The sequence below is a fragment of the Oncorhynchus kisutch genome, linkage group LG29 (genome assembly GCF_002021735.2).
Source record: "Oncorhynchus kisutch isolate 150728-3 linkage group LG29, Okis_V2, whole genome shotgun sequence".
Classification (NCBI taxonomy): domain Eukaryota; kingdom Metazoa; phylum Chordata; class Actinopteri; order Salmoniformes; family Salmonidae; genus Oncorhynchus; species Oncorhynchus kisutch.
The window spans coordinates 33,542,188-33,559,273 of record NC_034202.2 but is presented as its reverse complement, the minus strand read 5'-3'; the positions used below and the strand labels follow the sequence as shown (position 1 = coordinate 33,559,273).

General features: G+C 42.5%; 1 protein-coding gene across 1 annotated transcript; it reads right to left on the bottom strand.

The window, feature by feature from the left end:
* Positions 1-352: 352 nt before the first annotated feature.
* Positions 353-9,691, bottom strand: LOC109873836 (FUN14 domain-containing protein 1A). The gene is made up of 5 exons (XM_020465563.2): positions 9,574-9,691; positions 4,927-5,092; positions 4,715-4,790; positions 4,386-4,514; positions 353-1,565 (listed from the first exon to the last, which is right to left on the bottom strand). Exons 1-5 carry the CDS (start codon positions 9,590-9,592, stop codon positions 1,488-1,490), a joined length of 468 nt encoding a protein of 155 aa, XP_020321152.1. The 5' UTR covers positions 9,593-9,691; the 3' UTR covers positions 353-1,487.
* Between the last annotated feature and the right edge of the window lie 7,395 nt (positions 9,692-17,086).

Genomic DNA, 17,086 nt, shown 5'->3' with positions numbered 1-17,086 from the left:
CATGCAGATGGCTCAGGCTGGCTGGCTGAGATTTGATCATCAAAAGGCCTTGTGCTTTATTTGGAAGAGTTCATTTGTTAGGCTACTGATTACTGATCTAGTTCAGTCTTATCAATCACTTAAACATATTTAATGATCTCTTACTTTGCTTATTTTATGTTCCAAATAGTGATGATGAATGGCCATATTAAATTGTGTAGAAATGCAGGAAATTAGCTTCAGATGCCCCCCAAAAATGGGAGGGCCCCCAGACCCTCCACCAAGTTGTCCCCCCCACTTCTAAAACAAAGTTGCACACCTTACTATAGCTGTATTTTCAGTGAAACGATGGCAAACAAAATCATTCTAAAAAGACAGTTCACTTTTTTATTACTTCTCCCAGAATTATACATTTTGTTTGTAACAAAATATAGAATTTTAAACAGTGAAAAAAATACTATGAAGCTTTTGAACAGCACATTTTATACTTTGCTAAGTAATTGGGTAAGGGTTGCATTGAGGAGGATAAACATTGGAGAAATAATTGTAGCAAACTTGCATTCCTATCAGTGCATTACCTCATCACATGTTCTCTACCAAAGGCTTATTGATATGTTCCATGTATTACAGTACATTCCATAATTGTCCTTAGTCATTTGTAAATACACTGGACTCTTGTATGCTCTTGTATGCAGCTTTTGATAATGCAACTTTAAATCAACACAATCTGTACTTGGAAACAAATCTGACTCAGTCCTCAGTCTCAAGCAGGGATTTAGAAAGCCAGATATGTCCAGTCTGGCTTTCTAACTCCCTGCTCTCAAGTAAGAACTTGACACGCATCCTCATCCACTGGTAAATAAGTCACTACTATTTGGGATGATTAACATGCACATACCATGATTGTCCTTGAAATACACTTTGGAAATTTAGGTAAGAAAATATGTCTAATACCATTCAAACTTGTGTTACTGCAGCCTCTTAGTCCCCTTGTACAGTACTTACTCACACATGTATTTCTGTTTGTAACTGAGGCCCTTTGGTTTGAAGGAACATAAACACACATACAACCTTGATCTTAACAATTTAGAAAATGAAGGATATTACTAAACAAATCCCAAATTAGGGAAAACAAGTTAAAAGGGCTTTGCTCCAGTTCCATCTGACAGAATGCATTTACATGTATCCAGGTAGACATATTTTGGTAGATTTCAAACCATATCTCAAATAAGTACTGTATTATACCAGAATAATACATAGGAAAATGTAATAATAAATTAAATAGGTCATGCATAAGCCTCAATGATAAACATAGTATTTTAAATGGCTGTGTTTTCAATTGGACACATTCTCATGAGCCCATCAACACACATCAAGCCTATGAGTTACAGTTTGACATATATTATTGATATGTAGTCTACTTGAATATCTAGATAGCTGGTTAGGTTTAAGCTTTTTTTCAGCCTTGTATTTGACACAATATTAAATAAAGAGATGAATTTGTAGATTTAGGAGGCCAAGCCCAGCAGAAATCCCCCAGCAAAACCTCCTGTGAGGACAATATTCTTCTTCACAAATGTCTGCACCTGGTAAAAAGAAAAACACCAATGCATGGTTACATTTAGCAGAGTATTGATAAGCATTGGTCTTAGTATGGAAGCCCGTTCCTTATGAGCCCAAGCCCGAAATGACAAAACGTTAAAGTTATGAGTGTGCCATTATATAACACATAGCCTACCACATATTACGCATGGCAGCAAAACAAAACTGATTTAAGATGTCTTTAGTACATAATTGGTCTAGCTTATACTCTAAAATTAAACAGATTTGAGTAGTCACCTTTGGGTGTGGACTATATTATTATGCATATTGGATGGACTGGTTACCTTATGTGACGCTCCAAAATGTCTATCCATGAGTCTGGGAGAGAACGTATAGCCCTAAGCGATGCACTTGATTCATTGATTTTGCAGTGCGACTTAGTTAGCCAAGAATTAGTGAATTTGCATTTGATTTTGATAGCCTACTAAAGGGATTTTTTAAATTTATTTTAAGAATTAATTGATTGACACATTACCTTCAGCTATACAGAATATCTCACCAACATGCATTTCCATCTGCTCTCCTTTATTCCTTTCTTGAGTGCGCAGAAGGGCTGTCAACAGTGTAGTGAAATATGTTTCCTTGTGTAAACATGTCACTATTGATGTTCCCGAACAGATTTCACTTGCCCTAATTAAGCACTGGGTAGCTGCAGGAACAGGGTTGGAGAGCCCATGGCATACAGAGTTTGGGGCAGAATATCACCTGTCCGGCAGCTAGAGCATGCTCCTCAAACAGTGGTTGGTTTATGCATGGAGTGAAACTAGTGTTCTTATATTTACTCAACTGCTCATATTAAGAACATGCGCCACTGTAAAACCGATGTAGCCTACAAAGCAGACCCACTGGAAAGCGCACAACGCCTTCATTTGCAATTTGTGTGCATACAGAGATGACATGTCACTTTCCCCCTGCCCATTTGATAATGGACCATTCTAAATCTAAACTAATTTGACATATTAGTAATGACAAGATTAAATTGAGAATAGTCTGATGGGTGAAAATATGATCACTTGATGAGAGGACAGCTGTGCAGCATAAGGTTTGTATCATTACTAAAGTTGCTAAATCTTGCATATAGGACCCGTTTCAAATTACCATTTTTACGCTCAACATAGCCACACCATGAGCACTCGCTCTGTAATGAGAAAAATATCCTCAAATTCAATTTACTATAAAATCTGAAAATGGCACAGGACTTAAGCATATCTGGTCAGTCAAATTAACAAGCCTACAGCATGGAGCATAGCCAGATAACATGGGCCTACAGTAGGCCAACTCATATTCTGTTCTTCTGAATGACATTTTCTTCATAGTGTAACTACCCTGGGTTTATAAGCGCGGAAATCGAACCTGCCGCATGCTTTTGCGGCACAGTAGATAGCGCGCCGGACCTCGGGCTCGAAGGTCGAGGGTTCGAGACCTGCTCCCTGCCGTTTCATTACATTGGTGTCAGAAGTGATTGGACCTTGCATCCACAACAGTGCGTGTGCTTGGCCGGTGAGCGCGTTCCTGTAAGACGTAGAGTCACAAGCTAGCGCGAGGACACGCTCTTTGAAAGGAGGGATTAGTGTAACGACCCTGGGTTTATTAGCGTGGAAATCGACCCTGCCGCATGAGCATGCTTTTGCGGCACAGTCGATAGCGCGCAGGACCTCTGGGTCGAGGGTTCGAGACCTGCTCCCTGCTGTTTCATTACAATATCATAAATGTTTTAGACCTGACTAAAATAAACAGATTTACTGTGGTGTATATTAAATTGATTTATTAGACTTTTCTAAATGTAGCGGTTCCAAAGGCGTGCATCAGGGACTGTATGCGTGGAGGATAAACTGTACCTTGATACTAGCAGTCTTTTGCATGACAATAACCATCAGACAAAATGTCATTTGTTTCGGGGAACACAAACTCAGGCTTCTTTAAAACTTAACTAAGTTGAACTCGCACCTCAGCTGATGTGAAGTGTAGCCCTCCCCATCTCTCAAGCTCCACTGGAACACTGGCCCAGCCACTCCTAAATAGCACCTGGGCCAACACAGGTGAAACACCTTCCCACTAACGAGATGGCAACCAGCACAGGTGTAACACATACTGACTGACAAGGTGACAAATCGGTGTGCCCTATGTGCTAAAAAGCTATACGTGCGAAAGTACAACCTCAAAACATAAATGAAAAAACCAAAGCATGTAACAACTTTAAAGGATAACCATATCTGTGTCCTATAGTCAACGTGCAAGCTTTGATATTAATGAATTGGAGAGTTTTGTTGATGTGAGTTGATGACTTACTATCTCATAATTAGGGTTATTACTTTTTTCCTCGAGAAATTAAATATGTTTTGTTTGCTTGCCACGATACAAGTATTGCGATATGAAGTATCGTGGCAAGGAAACAAAACATTCAATTTCTCTAAGAAAAAAGTCAAAATGTTAGAAACAAACAGCATTATGTTGTCACCAAGAGTCACATGTTTATTTTGCAAACTATAGCACCGACATTTTAAAATAAAGTAGGACCATAGAGTTAGTCTAATTCCTGTTTTCTTTGTGTCACGACACTGGTATCATGACAATCCTACTTATAATGACTTACTATCTCACAACTCAAGTCAGATGTTCTTTTTTGGGTGGCAGGAATGGGCTTCCATATATTTGACTTTGTTCTCTTTTATACTCTGGAGTAAAAAGGTGTGGATAGCTTCAACATCATACCATTAGTCATGAGCATATTTGAAATGCTAAAATCACAACACCAAAGAGAGAAAACATCCACCATTTTATAGTAGACCATGATGACCCCTTACCTCATCCACTTTTGTCCTGACTTCCTTACTGGGCTTTTCTGTATTCAACTTCAGCTGCTTCTTGGCCTTGTTTACATCACGCTCCACTCTCTTCCAGTCCACTTTTATGTACCCTGTGTGGTTGGCAATCTAGAAGGAAATTAATCACACACCAATAATGGCAATGTGACTGGGGTTGAGCCATAACACACTTCCATGTGTCCTAATGTGAAAAATGAGTGTCAAATATGTGTTAAATGTAGGTAAATAAGTCGGTCAGGTGTTGTTTAGAACTATGGATTTTCAAACACAAAATAAATTAATGCAGAGCATAAGAAGTCACACCTTACCTGAAGCAAAAAGAAGCCTCCACCCACTGCTGAAGCCGCCAGCTTTCCAACTTTCTGGAACAAATACCCAGCACACCTAAGAGCAAAAAGAGCTATTAAACAGAGACCTGCCAATTCATAAATGGTTCAAATTGTAGAACACCACAGCAAATTCACATGGCTTATCCATTTATTATTTATTCATATTACACAATCAGGACTGATTGGCTCACCAGCCAGACACTCCACCAATGGCAAGCTGGGTGGCAACATCATACTTCTCTGCTACTGGCCCAGAGTTCTTGCCAAAAATTTTGTTCCACCATCTCTGTTTCTTGGCATAGTCTACCACCTCTTCACTCTTATCTAGAAGATACTCTACCACCTCCTCACTCTTATCTAGAAGAACAAATCACACAACAACAAAAAAAGAGTCAGACCCACCACCATGTAACTGTATCTAGTTGTAATTTGATATAGCCAATTATTACATTGATTTCAAAGTCATACGCTTGATCGTCCTTGGCTCGTCCAAGTGTGCATCTTATGCTGTGTCTGATGCCAGAAAGTAGACTACATTGACCTTTACAAATCCAGGCTTCTGGACACTTGAAAATAGAGGCCTAAAATAGACCAGCCTAGAGAAACCAGATGGCCATCAATTTCACTTTGTCAGACAAACTTGTGATCAGCTCAGCAGTCGAGAGATTTGGTCTGTCTCAAGATCAAACACACTGACCTGGCAGACACAATCCTTTTTGATGCATACCATTGATAGTGAAACACTTTTGTTTCATTTTATGGAATTGGCCGTTTGTTTTAAGGTCAGTGCTATCCAGGATCCTTGTGACATCTCTACCCTAAAAGCCCATTTATGCTTGATCTGAAAATGTGGTCGGAGGCTCCGTATGGAGGATGTGACGCAATTGCGGCGCCTTCGGAGGCATGCAAAGACCAAAGGATCATCGATGCTTGGCTGTCATTTAACAAATAAATATAATTGTAAAAAATTGCCTGCGCTACAGACAGCGATACCGGTCTGCTAATACAGGACTAGTAAAGGCCCAGTGCACAACTTTATAAAATATATAAATAAGGCCTCCCGAGTGGCGTAGCGGACTAAGGCTCTGCAGAGCAGTGCTTGAGGCATCACTACAGACCTGGGATTGATCCCAGGCTGTGTCACAACAGGCTGTGACCGGGAGTCTCATAGGGCGGAGCACAATTGGCTCAGCATCGTCCGGGTTAGGGAAGGGTTTGGCCAGGGGCTTTACTTGACTCATAGCGCTCTAGTGCCTCCTTGTGGCAGGCCGGGCACCTGCAAGATGACTTTGGTCGTTAGTTGAACAGTGTTTCCTCCGACACGTTGGTGCAGCTAGTTTCCCGGGTTAAGCGGGCGGGTGTTAAGAAGCAGGTCATGATTTGGAGGACGCATGACTCGACCTGCACCACTCCCGAGCCCGTTGGGGAGTAGAAGCAATGAGACAAGATCGTAATTGGATCGCAATTGGGTATCACAAAATTGTGGAGGAAAAAGTGGGTAAAATACAACATATATATATATATATACATACACATACATACATACATACATACATACACACACAGTACCAGTCAAAAGTTTGGACACAACGACTCATTCCAGGGATTTTATTTTTACGTTCTACATTGTAGAATCATATTTAAGACATCAAAACTATGAAATAACACATATGGAATCATGTAGTAACCAAAAAAAGTGTTGAACAAATCAAAATGTATTTTATATTTGAGATTCTTCAAAGTAGCCACCCTTTGCCAGCTTTGCACACTTGGCATTCTCTCAGCCAGCTTCATGAGGTAGTCACCTGGAATGCATTTCAATTAACAGGTGTGCCTTCTTAAAAGTCCATTTGTGGAATTTCTTTCCCTCTTAATGTGTTTGAGCCAATCAGTTGTGTTGTGACAAGGTAGGAGTGGTATATAGAAGATAGCCTATTTGGTAAAACACCATTCAGTATTGTGGCAAGAACAGCTCAAATAAGCAAGAACTTTGAAAGTTTATTCAACTGCAGTGGCAAAAACCATCAAGTGCTAGGATGAAACTGGTTCTCATGAGGACCGCCAGAGGAAAGGAAGACCCAGAGTTACCTCTGCTGCAGAGGATAAGTTCATTAGAGTTAGGTTGAATTGCTGTAAAGAAACTACTAAAGGACATCAATAAGAAGAAGAGACTAGCTTGGGCCAAGAAACACGAGCAATGGACATTGGACCGGTGGAAATCGGTCCTTTGGTCTGATGAGTCCAAATTGGATATGTTTGGTTCCAACTGCCGTGTCTTTGTGAGACGCAGACTAGGTGAATGGATGATCTCCACATGTGTGATTCCCACCACGAAGCATGGAGGTGGTGGTGTGATGGTGCTTTGCTGGTGACACTGTCTGATTTATTTAGAATTCAAAGCACACTTAACCAGCATGGCTACCACAGCATTCTGCAACGAGATGCCATCCCATCTGGTTTGTGCTTAGTGGGACTATCATTTGTTTTTCAACAGGACAATGACCCAAAACACACCTCCAGGCTGTGTAATGGCTATTTGACCAAGAAGGAGAGTGATAGAGTGCTGCATCAGATGACCTTGCATCCACAAATAACCCGACCTCAAACCAATTGAGATGAGTTGGACCGGAGAGTGAAGGAAAGGCACCCAACAAGTGCTCAGCATATGTGGGAACTCCTTCAAGACTGTTGGAAAGCCTTCCTCAGGAAAAAGAGAGGCAGAGGAAGTCAGAGAGAGGGAGGAAGAGGGTGAGCTTGAATCGGTTAAAGTGCAGGGGAAAGGGATTATTTAAAAAAATAATAAGAATGGTAGAAAGTATAAGCAGAGTGTACTGTACACCGGATCGAAGACAGGAGGAGAAATAGAAGTGATTGAGGGCAAAGTATCGGAGGGGGTAGGTGTGAAGTTCTCAGAGCCCGAGGCTTGCACCAAGAGTCAGGATAAAGAAGAGTCTGGTAGGAGTGAAATGTTTGGAAAAGTGGACCCTTTCCTTTTGGCTGATACATTTGTGGTTTCAGGATGGGTGAAAACAGAGTTGGGTGCTGTAGAATCAGTAAAGGTAACCAGAAGTGATGTGAATTGTTTTGCTCTCAAGAAAAGGACACCATTGAAAGAAGTGATTACTGGGATAGCGGTAAATGTGAAAGTTAACCAACTGAAGGGGAAGATTCCCGGTGTCTTTTGGAGTGACGCAGACAGGGTGGTGTGAGTGGTGAAACAGAAGAGACGTTGTCTGTCCTTTTGAGTTTTGATGTTAATGTTGATGTCCTTACCCGACAAAATGATGTTAGGATATATATACTCCCGGTCAAAGGTTTTAGAACACCTACTCATTCCAGGGTTTTTCTTTCTTTTTACTATTTTCTACATTGTAGAATAATAGTGAAGACATCAATACTATGAAATAACACATTTGGAATCATGTAACAACCAAAAAAGTGTTAAAATCCAAATATATTTTATAATTGAGATTCTTCAAATAGCCACCCTTTGTCTTGATGACGGCTTTGCACACTCTTGGCCTTCTCTCAACTAGCCTCACCTGGAATGCTTTTCCAACTGTCTTGAAGGAGTTCCCACATATGCTCAGCACTTTTTGGCTGCTTTTCTATTACTCTGCAGTCCAGGTTACTACATGATTCCATATGTGTTATTTCATAGTTTTGATGTCTTCACTATTATTCTACAATGTAGAAAATAGTAAAAAGAAAGAAAAAACAAATGTCCAGTGAGAGAGGCTGGTTGAGGTTTCCAGGGTTAGAGTACTGCAGAAATTGTCATATGCTGAGGCAGTGAAGAAAGTAGAGGAAGATGGGTCAAGGGATCCTGAGAGGAGTGGTGTGAGTAGTAGATCTGTACCAGTACAGAGGGATAGGCCAACAACTTATGCTTCCATAAGATTGGATTTTTAGCGTTTATGGCAATGGTATCAACTGTACTAACAGGGATGGAATGGAAGTTGCTGGAAACTTGAGGTTGTGGTGGTAGCTGCAGAGGTATTTCGGTGTGTGAGACTTGACGTCAGAAGAGTTACAGGGTGTGGTGGTGTCCCATCCTTTCAGACTGTTGGCCTGAGGAAGGACTAGATAGATTTAAATAGTGGAGAAGGGTGGGTTGTTTATTTATTTTCTATAAGGGAGTTATACTCCAGTCTCTTAGGTAGCAGTAATGCAACATTTGATGCCAACCGCCATTAAACCTCATCGAATAACAAAAATAAGTGGTTAGTAATACTACAAGATTGGACAAGAAAGTAGGCGGGGTCCCATAAAATGGCCTTCACTATCCCCTATAAGAGACCTCAGTAACGGCACAGTAAGACATACCAGTCATGTATGCCATATCAGTTAAGGAAGGCTTAATGCCAAATATTATATGACAAAGTTATTGAATGGACCCAATGTGTGTGTCTTAGTTAGTAGTAAATGTTGTGTTAGCTAATGTTAGTAGTTCAGTAGCTGGTTAACCTAACTACCGACCAACACACCCAGGGGCACTGGAAGTTACGTTAGCCAACTACCGTTACAGCTGCTAGCTGAATAGCAGGCGTGACTTGCAAACGGAGGCGCGCTGATGTGCATTTCACACCGAGTTCTTTCTATCTATCTAACGTTAACTAACTGCGATTTTTAGCTAGCATAACATTTTGCACATGCTAGTTGACTTTCTGAAGGGCAGCGTTCAAGTGCATTAACGTAAAGAAAGGCAAACGCATGCAGTTTGCGTGCCAGTATTTTATATTTTCAGTCAGATTAAAGACTTTGTGGATAGTTACCTAGATCAATATATTTAAACTATGTATTATATTTCAAATATTTGTTGCTAGATTATTTCTCACCTTTCTTCTTCTCGGCCATTTCTTCTCAAGTCACTTCGTTTCAACCCGGATTTGAATCGAGAGCCCATCCGGAATATCACGTGACGGAGCAGAAAACTGGCCTAGTAGAAGAAGAGGCGAAGCGAGACATTCTCCATGTACGGCTGACTGCAGTGTGCGATTCGGCCCACGTTTGACCCCGCCCACCTTTTTTTGGCCCATCTGAGGTTTGACAGTCACACTGAATACAAACACACACGTGTGCGCAAGGCACACGTTGAATAAAAGCGTATTTCATTTCTGAAGATCGTAAGAAATATTATATCAAATCAAATGTTATTTGTCACATGCGCCGAATACAACAGGTGAAATGCTTACAAGCCCTTCACCAACTATGCAGTTTTAAGAAAATATCAAAATAAATAAAATTAAGAAAACTGTAAGATAAGAAAAACAAATAATTAAAGACCAGCTATATACAGGGGGTACCAGTACAGAGTCAATGGGTCAATGTGCGGGGGCACTGGTGTCGAGGTATTTGAGATAATTATGTACATGCAGGTAGGGTTGTTAAAGTGGTTATGCATAGATAATAACAGAGAGTAGTAGAAGCATGGGGGGAGGGGGGATGCAAATAGTCTGGGTAGCCATTTGATTAGCTGTTGAGGAGTCTTATGGCTTGGGGGTTAAAGCTGTTTAGAAGCCTCTTGGACCTAGACTTGGTGCTCCAGTACCGCTTGCCGTGTGGTAGCAGAGAGCACAGTCTATGACTAGGGTGGCTAGAGTCTTTTACGATTTTTAGGACCTTTCTCTGACACTGCCTGGTATAGAGGTCCTGGATGGCAGGAAGCTTGGCCCCAGTGATGTACTGGGCAGTACACACTACACTCTGTAGTGCCTTGCGGTGGGAGGCCGAGCAGCTGCCATACCAGGCTGTGATGCAACCCATCAGGATGGTCTCGATGGTGCAGCTGTAAAATCTTTTGAGAATCTGAGGACCCATGCCAAATCTCTTCAGTCTCCTGAGGGGGAATATGTTTTGTTGTGCCCTCTTCACGACTGTCTTGGTGTGCTTGGACCATGTTAGTTTGTTGGAGCTCTCAACCTGCTCCTCTACAGCCCCGTCGATGAGAATGGGGGTATGCTCTGTCCTCTTTTTCCTGTAGTCCACAATCATCTCCTTTGTCTTGATCACGTTGAGGTAGAGGTTGTTGTCCTTGCACCACAAGGTCAGGTCCCTGACCTCCTCCCTATAGGATGTCTCATCATTGTCAGTGATCAGGCCTACCACTCTTGTGTCATCAGCAAACTTAATGATGATGTTGGAGTTGTGCCTGGCCGTGCAGTCATGAGTGAACAGGGAGTACGGGAGGGGACTGAGCACACACCCTTGAGGGGCCCCCGTGTTAAGGATTTGTGGTGGATGTGTTGTTACCTACCCTTACCACCTGTGGTACGGGCCGTCAGGAAGTCTAGGATCCAGTTGCAGAGGGAGCCATTTAGTCCCAGGGTCCTTAGCTTAGTGATGAGTTTTGAGGGCACTATGGTGTTGAACGCTGAGCTGTAGTCAATGAATAGCATTCTCACATAGGTGTTCCTTTTGTCCAGGTGGGAAAGGGCTGTGTGGAGTGCAATAGAGATTGCATCATCTGTGGATCTGTTGGTGAGGTATGCAAATTGGAGTGGGTCTATGGTTTCTGGGATAATGGTGTTGATGTGAGCCATGACCATCCTTTCAAAGTATTTCATGGCTACAGACGTGAGTGCTACGGGTCGGTAGTAATTTACGCAGGTTACCTTAGTGTTCTTGGGCACAGGGACTACGGTGGTTGGCTTGAAACATGTTGGTATTACTGCCTCAGACAGGGAGAGGTTGAAAATGTCAGTGAAGACACTTGCGAGTTCAGAGTACACATCCTGGTAATCCGTCTGGACTTCTTATAAGCTTCCTGGTTAGAGTCACGCTCCTTGAAAGTGTCAGCTCTACCCTTTATCTCAGTGCGAATGTTGCCTGTAATCCATAACTTCTGGTTGCGGTATGTACGTACAGTCACTGTGGGGACGATGTCCTCGATGCAGTTATTGATAAAGCCAGTGACTGATGTGAAGTACTACTCCTCAATGCCATCGGAAGAATCCCGGAACATATTCCAGTCTGTGCTAGCAAAACAGTCCTGTAGTTTAGCATCTGCTTCATCTGACCACTTTTTTATAGACCGAGTCACTGGTGCTTCCTGCATTAATTTTTGCTTGTAAGCAGGAATCAGGGGGATAGAATTATGGTCAGATTTGCCAAATGGCGGGCATGGGAGAGCTTTGTGTGTGGAGTAGAGGTGGTCTAGAATTTTACCTCAGGTTGCACATTTAACATGTTGATAGAAATGAAAACTCTCTGGGTAAATAGAGAGGTCTGCTGCTTATCATAAGATACTCCACCTCAGGCGAGCAAAACTTTTGAGACTTCCTTAAAGTACCAGCAGATGTGTTGTAACACTTTTTGCTTCATGCTATATTTGAGACAAGCTACTGACAGTGTTGCAGTGAACAACAATGTCTTTTTATGCATGTCATGTACTGTTAGAATTGTGTTGATAAATGTTATAACTTTAATATATTATTTAATTGAGCATATCAGTGTAGTTACTACCTATCCTGATTTATAATGCTATTTACTTTCCTCATGAGAATGCAGACAGACTATACCATATAGACATACTGACAAGCTGAATGTGCTTTGTACATTAAGTTATATCAGCTCCAGTGAAGAGATCAGAGACTCGGGTGACTTCTAAGTCATCTTTACTAAACAACATAAACACAATTAACAAAGCAGACAAGAACAAGGTTTGACCACTCCTCAAAAATGGCTTCACTCCTGCTCCTCAAAATAGGCAAAGACAGTATTTTTCTTGTTGTCAACTGCCTCCACATAGAACATCTAATCATCTCTCTGTAACTGGAACATGAATGGTTCCTTGAGGAGAATATTTTCCTCTTCATCCAGGCCATCATACAAACGTAGTTCTTTAAGGGTTGTAATGCGGTCTTCCCCGTCCATCCCAATTACACTATGGAGGGAAACGGTGCCTTTAAATGTTTGCAGTTCACACCACCTTGCTGCCTCTAGGGCACTGTCTAGGGCACTGTCTAGGGCACTGCCTGTTCACTGTCCCTTAGAAGAACATCTGCTTTCTTGAAGAAAAAGGAAGAATAAATATTAAGACTTGTGTCTTATTGGGTGATCAAGTCAAATTAAACCCCACTTTCACAATACCACCATGCAAACAAAAGCCTCTATTACTAAAGGGGTTTTCAGTGATATCTATAACTACTCAACAAGTCATCACAACTATAATATCTTTCCATGCATCAAGCCTTCAGCATTACACACAGACTATATACCCAGTTCACAGCTCACCGTGCATTTTGTTTTCAGTATTGTCTAGAAAGAAAACAGATTGTTGTCATTAAGTAATGTAAGGGAACCTCTAGGGATGTGTGTACAAAAATGCGCCTTACTTTAGCTAATAGCCTACACAGTACCTGATCCTGCAGAGCTGAATGATGTGCCTTCTTGGGGGGGGGGCATCTTCTACATCGTCCTGAAATAACATTGGTTTAAGACTATACCACCTACCTGTAGTGTATTTTGTTTTCGCCGCCTCTTTCGATCTTTCTACTTCTCTTCTTCAGACCTTAGTGAGTGAATGACATACTTTCAATATGAAAATATATTAAGGTTAGTCTGGCTACAGTGAAACAAGCGATTTTAAGAATGCAAATTAAACGTTTTTATAATGTCCAAGACTTACGGCATGGGAAAGTTCTGCAGGAGAACTAGGCACCAGCATCGCCTAATATGCTGCATGTTTTCCTTTTAAAAAGAAATCACACAATCGGATGGGGGAAGAAAAAAAAAACATATCCACTAGTGATGAGAATTTCATAATTTATACATTCTTCAATGAAATCACACTGTGCTTCCATTGCAATGTACAGAGCGTACTGTAACTTAAGAAAGAGTATATTGTTAAGTTTGATAGTTATGATAACAACAATAATGATAATAGTAAATAATAATACCCCCCCCCCCAGGAATATATTTCAGGATGTAGAAGATGTGTGTGTGTCCCAAGAAGTCACAGCATGTCACATCAGCATCCAGCTCTGCAAGGTGACCGGAAACATGACCGAATACAAACAGTGTAGCTATTCCCTCCGCAAGGCAATCAAACAAGCTAAGCGTCAGTATAGAGACAAAGTAGAGTCGCAATTCAATAGCTCAGACACAAGAGGTATGTGGCAGGGTCTACAGTCAATCACGGATTACAAAAAGAAAACCAACCCCATCGCGGACCGGGACGTCTTGCTCCAAGGCAGACTAAACAACTTCTTTGCTCGCTTTGAAAACAATACAGTGCCACTGGTCACGGCTACCATTTAAACATTTAAACGTGTTAACCCTTGCAGGGCTGCAGGCCCAGACGGCATCCCCAGCCGCGTCCTCAGAGCATGCGCAGACCAGCTGGCTGGTGTGTTTACGGACATATTCAATCAATCCTTATCCCAGTCTGCTGTTCCCACATGCTTCTAGAGGGCCACCATTGTTCCTGTTCCCAAGAAAGCTAAGGTAACTGAGCTAAATGACTACCGCCCCGTAGCACTCACTTCCGTCATCATGAAGTGCTTTGAGAGACTAGTCGAGGACCATATCACCTCCACCCTACCTGACACCCTAGACACACTCCAATTTCCTTACCGCCCCAATAGGTCCACAGACGACGTAATCGCAACCACACTGCCCTAACCTGTGCCCCAACCACACTTCCTGACGGGCCGCCCCCAGGTGGTGAGGGTAGGTAACAACATCTCCACCCCGCTGATCCTCAACACGGGGTCCCCACAAGGGTGCGTTCTGAGCCCTCTCCTGTACTCCCTGTTCACCCACGACTGCGTGGCCATGCACGCCTCCAACTCAATCATCAAGTTTGCAGGCGACACTACAGTGGTAGGCTTGATTACCAACAACGACGAGACGGCCTACAGGGAGGAGGTGAGGGCCCTCGGAGTGTGGTGTCAGGAAAATAACCTCACACTCAACATCAACAAAACAAAGGAGATGATCGTGGACTTCAGGAAACAGCAGAGGGAGCACCCCCCTATCCACATCGACGGGACAGTAGTGGAGAGGGTAGTAAGTTTTAAGTTCCTCGGTGTACACATCACGGACAAACTGAATTGGTCCACCCACACAGACAGCGTGGTGAAGAAGGCGCAGCAGCGCCTCTTCAACCTCAGGAGGCTGAAGAAATTCAGCTTGTCACCAAAAGCACTCGCAAACTTTTATAGATGCACAATCGAGAGCATCCTGTCGGGCAGTATCACCGCCTGGTACGGCAACTGCTCCGCCCACAACCGTAAGGCTCTCCAGAGGGTAGTGAGGTCTGCACAACGCATCACCGGGGGCAAACTACCTGCCCTCCAGGACACCTACACCACCTGATGTCACGGGAAGGCCATAAAGATCATCAAGGACAACAACCAACCGAGCCACTGCCTGTTCACCCCGCTATCATCCAGAAGGCAAGGACAGTACAGGTGCATCAAAGCAGCGACCGAGAGACTGAAAAACAGCTTCTATCTCAAGGCCATCAGACTGTTAAACAGCCACCACTAACATTGAGTGGCTGCTGCCAACATACTGACTCCCTTAAATTTGTCCAAATAAGATTCCCTCATTGTGAGCAATAGCGAGCTCACGTGCAAATGGGTGCTAATTAACGCTATGCTAACATCGGCGCGGTAATTTGTCTATTAATAAATTACGACTGCAATGTTATAAGATTAATATTACAAAGTACATTATGCATAATGAAAGTTTCACTTATTTCCATGGTTTATATTTTTATCCATGTAGGTTAGGTTCGATTACAAATCGCATTTGTTGACGGTGACCTTGAAGGACACTGGAAGGGTTCGGGTAAAACGTGTTTGCCTCCGCCCACATTGATCCCGCCCCGAACTGCACTGCGGTCAGGAACATCTCAAGCCAGAGGCACAACTCTGTCAAAAATCTTTATTCTCCAGCAGGTGGCGTTGTTCAATTTATTTGGCTCACCAAGCAATGAGTTTTTGTATGGAGGTCAATGAAAGTTTCGAATTTGGTGAACAAAAAATGTCATGGCTTATTTGCTGTGTGAGGTTTATTTGATCGAATAGGAGTTTCGTAATGATTAGGTTGTTACGAGTGTACTGATATAAGTAGCACACGTGACACCCCGGCAACTTAGAGAAAACACACTTTGTATCTGAGTTGTCTCGAGATGGCTGTGCATATACATGGTATAAGGCTGTAGCATAGTATCACCATTGAATTCAGGCGGTTGACGTCACCAACCCTCGTTGTATATTTCAAAAAAGTATTGAAATAATGAGATACAGCCATCAGTCCAAAGAAAGGATAGGCGGGAGCTAGAAAGTACAATTTTGATCTCTAGTGCCTCTTATGTCCTACTACCCTTGTGGTGTTTATGTATTCAAAGGACTGGACAGGTGAAAACTACTCTTTTGATTTTGAATAGGCCTATTTCATAGGTATGTTTAAAAACATTCTTTTTTTCATTATTTTGAATGTATGCATGGTGAGAAAGGACAGAAAGAACAGAGGGCATTGCTTAAATTTAGGAGAAGGTTGCATCCAATAATCTAAAGTAGATTCCTCTTCTCATCTCTGTCCCTTCATCACACTGGCCTGGCAGACACCATGCAGGGCTCCCTTGCAAAATAGACATTGGTCTCAATGGGACTCCCTTCTAAAATAAAGGTTAAATCAAATCTGCACTGATCTGAAATAACTAGACAGGCACAGTGCCTTTTTGGTAGGGTTTCGCAAACTCAGTCCTCGAGTGGCGCACGTTTTGTTTTTTGCCCAGCTCTACACAGCTGATTTCAAATAATCAACTAATCATACTTTGAATCAGCTGTGTAGTGTTTGGACAAAAACCAAAACGTGCACCACTTGGGGTCCAGAGAACCGAGTTTGCATTGTTGGAAATGGTACCCAATTGTCATGCTTGAGTAAAAGTCAAGATAATAGAAAATGTGTCACGTTCTGACCTTTATTTCCTTTGTTTTGTCTTTATTTAGTATGGTCAGGTGGGCAGTCTATGTGTGTTTTTCTATGTTGGGGTTTTGAGTTCAGCCTAGTATGGTTCTCAATCAGAGGCAGGTGTCGTTAGTTGTCTCTGATTGAGAATCATACTGAGTTAGCTTCGGTTTCACTTTTGGTTTGTGTGTGTTTGTTTCCGTGTGAGTGCCTCTCCTGCAGCAGCAGGAGAGGCAGCGATACCTGGAGAACTGGACTTGGGAATATCGCCACCCCAAAGCAGAGCTGGAGGCAGCAAAAGCAGAGAGGCGCCGGTATGAGGAGGCAGCACGGCAGCGCGGCTGAAAGCCCGAGAGGCAGCCCCAAAAATGTATTGGGGTGGCACACAGGGAGTGTGGCAAAGCCAGGTAGGAGACCTGCGCCAACTTC

Coding starts and splice junctions, on each gene's coding strand:
- LOC109873836 (XM_020465563.2), bottom strand. Junction 4,515..4,714: donor GAGGCTTCTTTTTGCTTCAG/GTAAGGTGTGAC, acceptor ATTTCCTTCTAG/ATTGCCAACCACACAGGGTA. Junction 1,566..4,385: donor TCAGGACAAAAGTGGATGAG/GTAAGGGGTCAT, acceptor TCTTTTTACCAG/GTGCAGACATTTGTGAAGAA.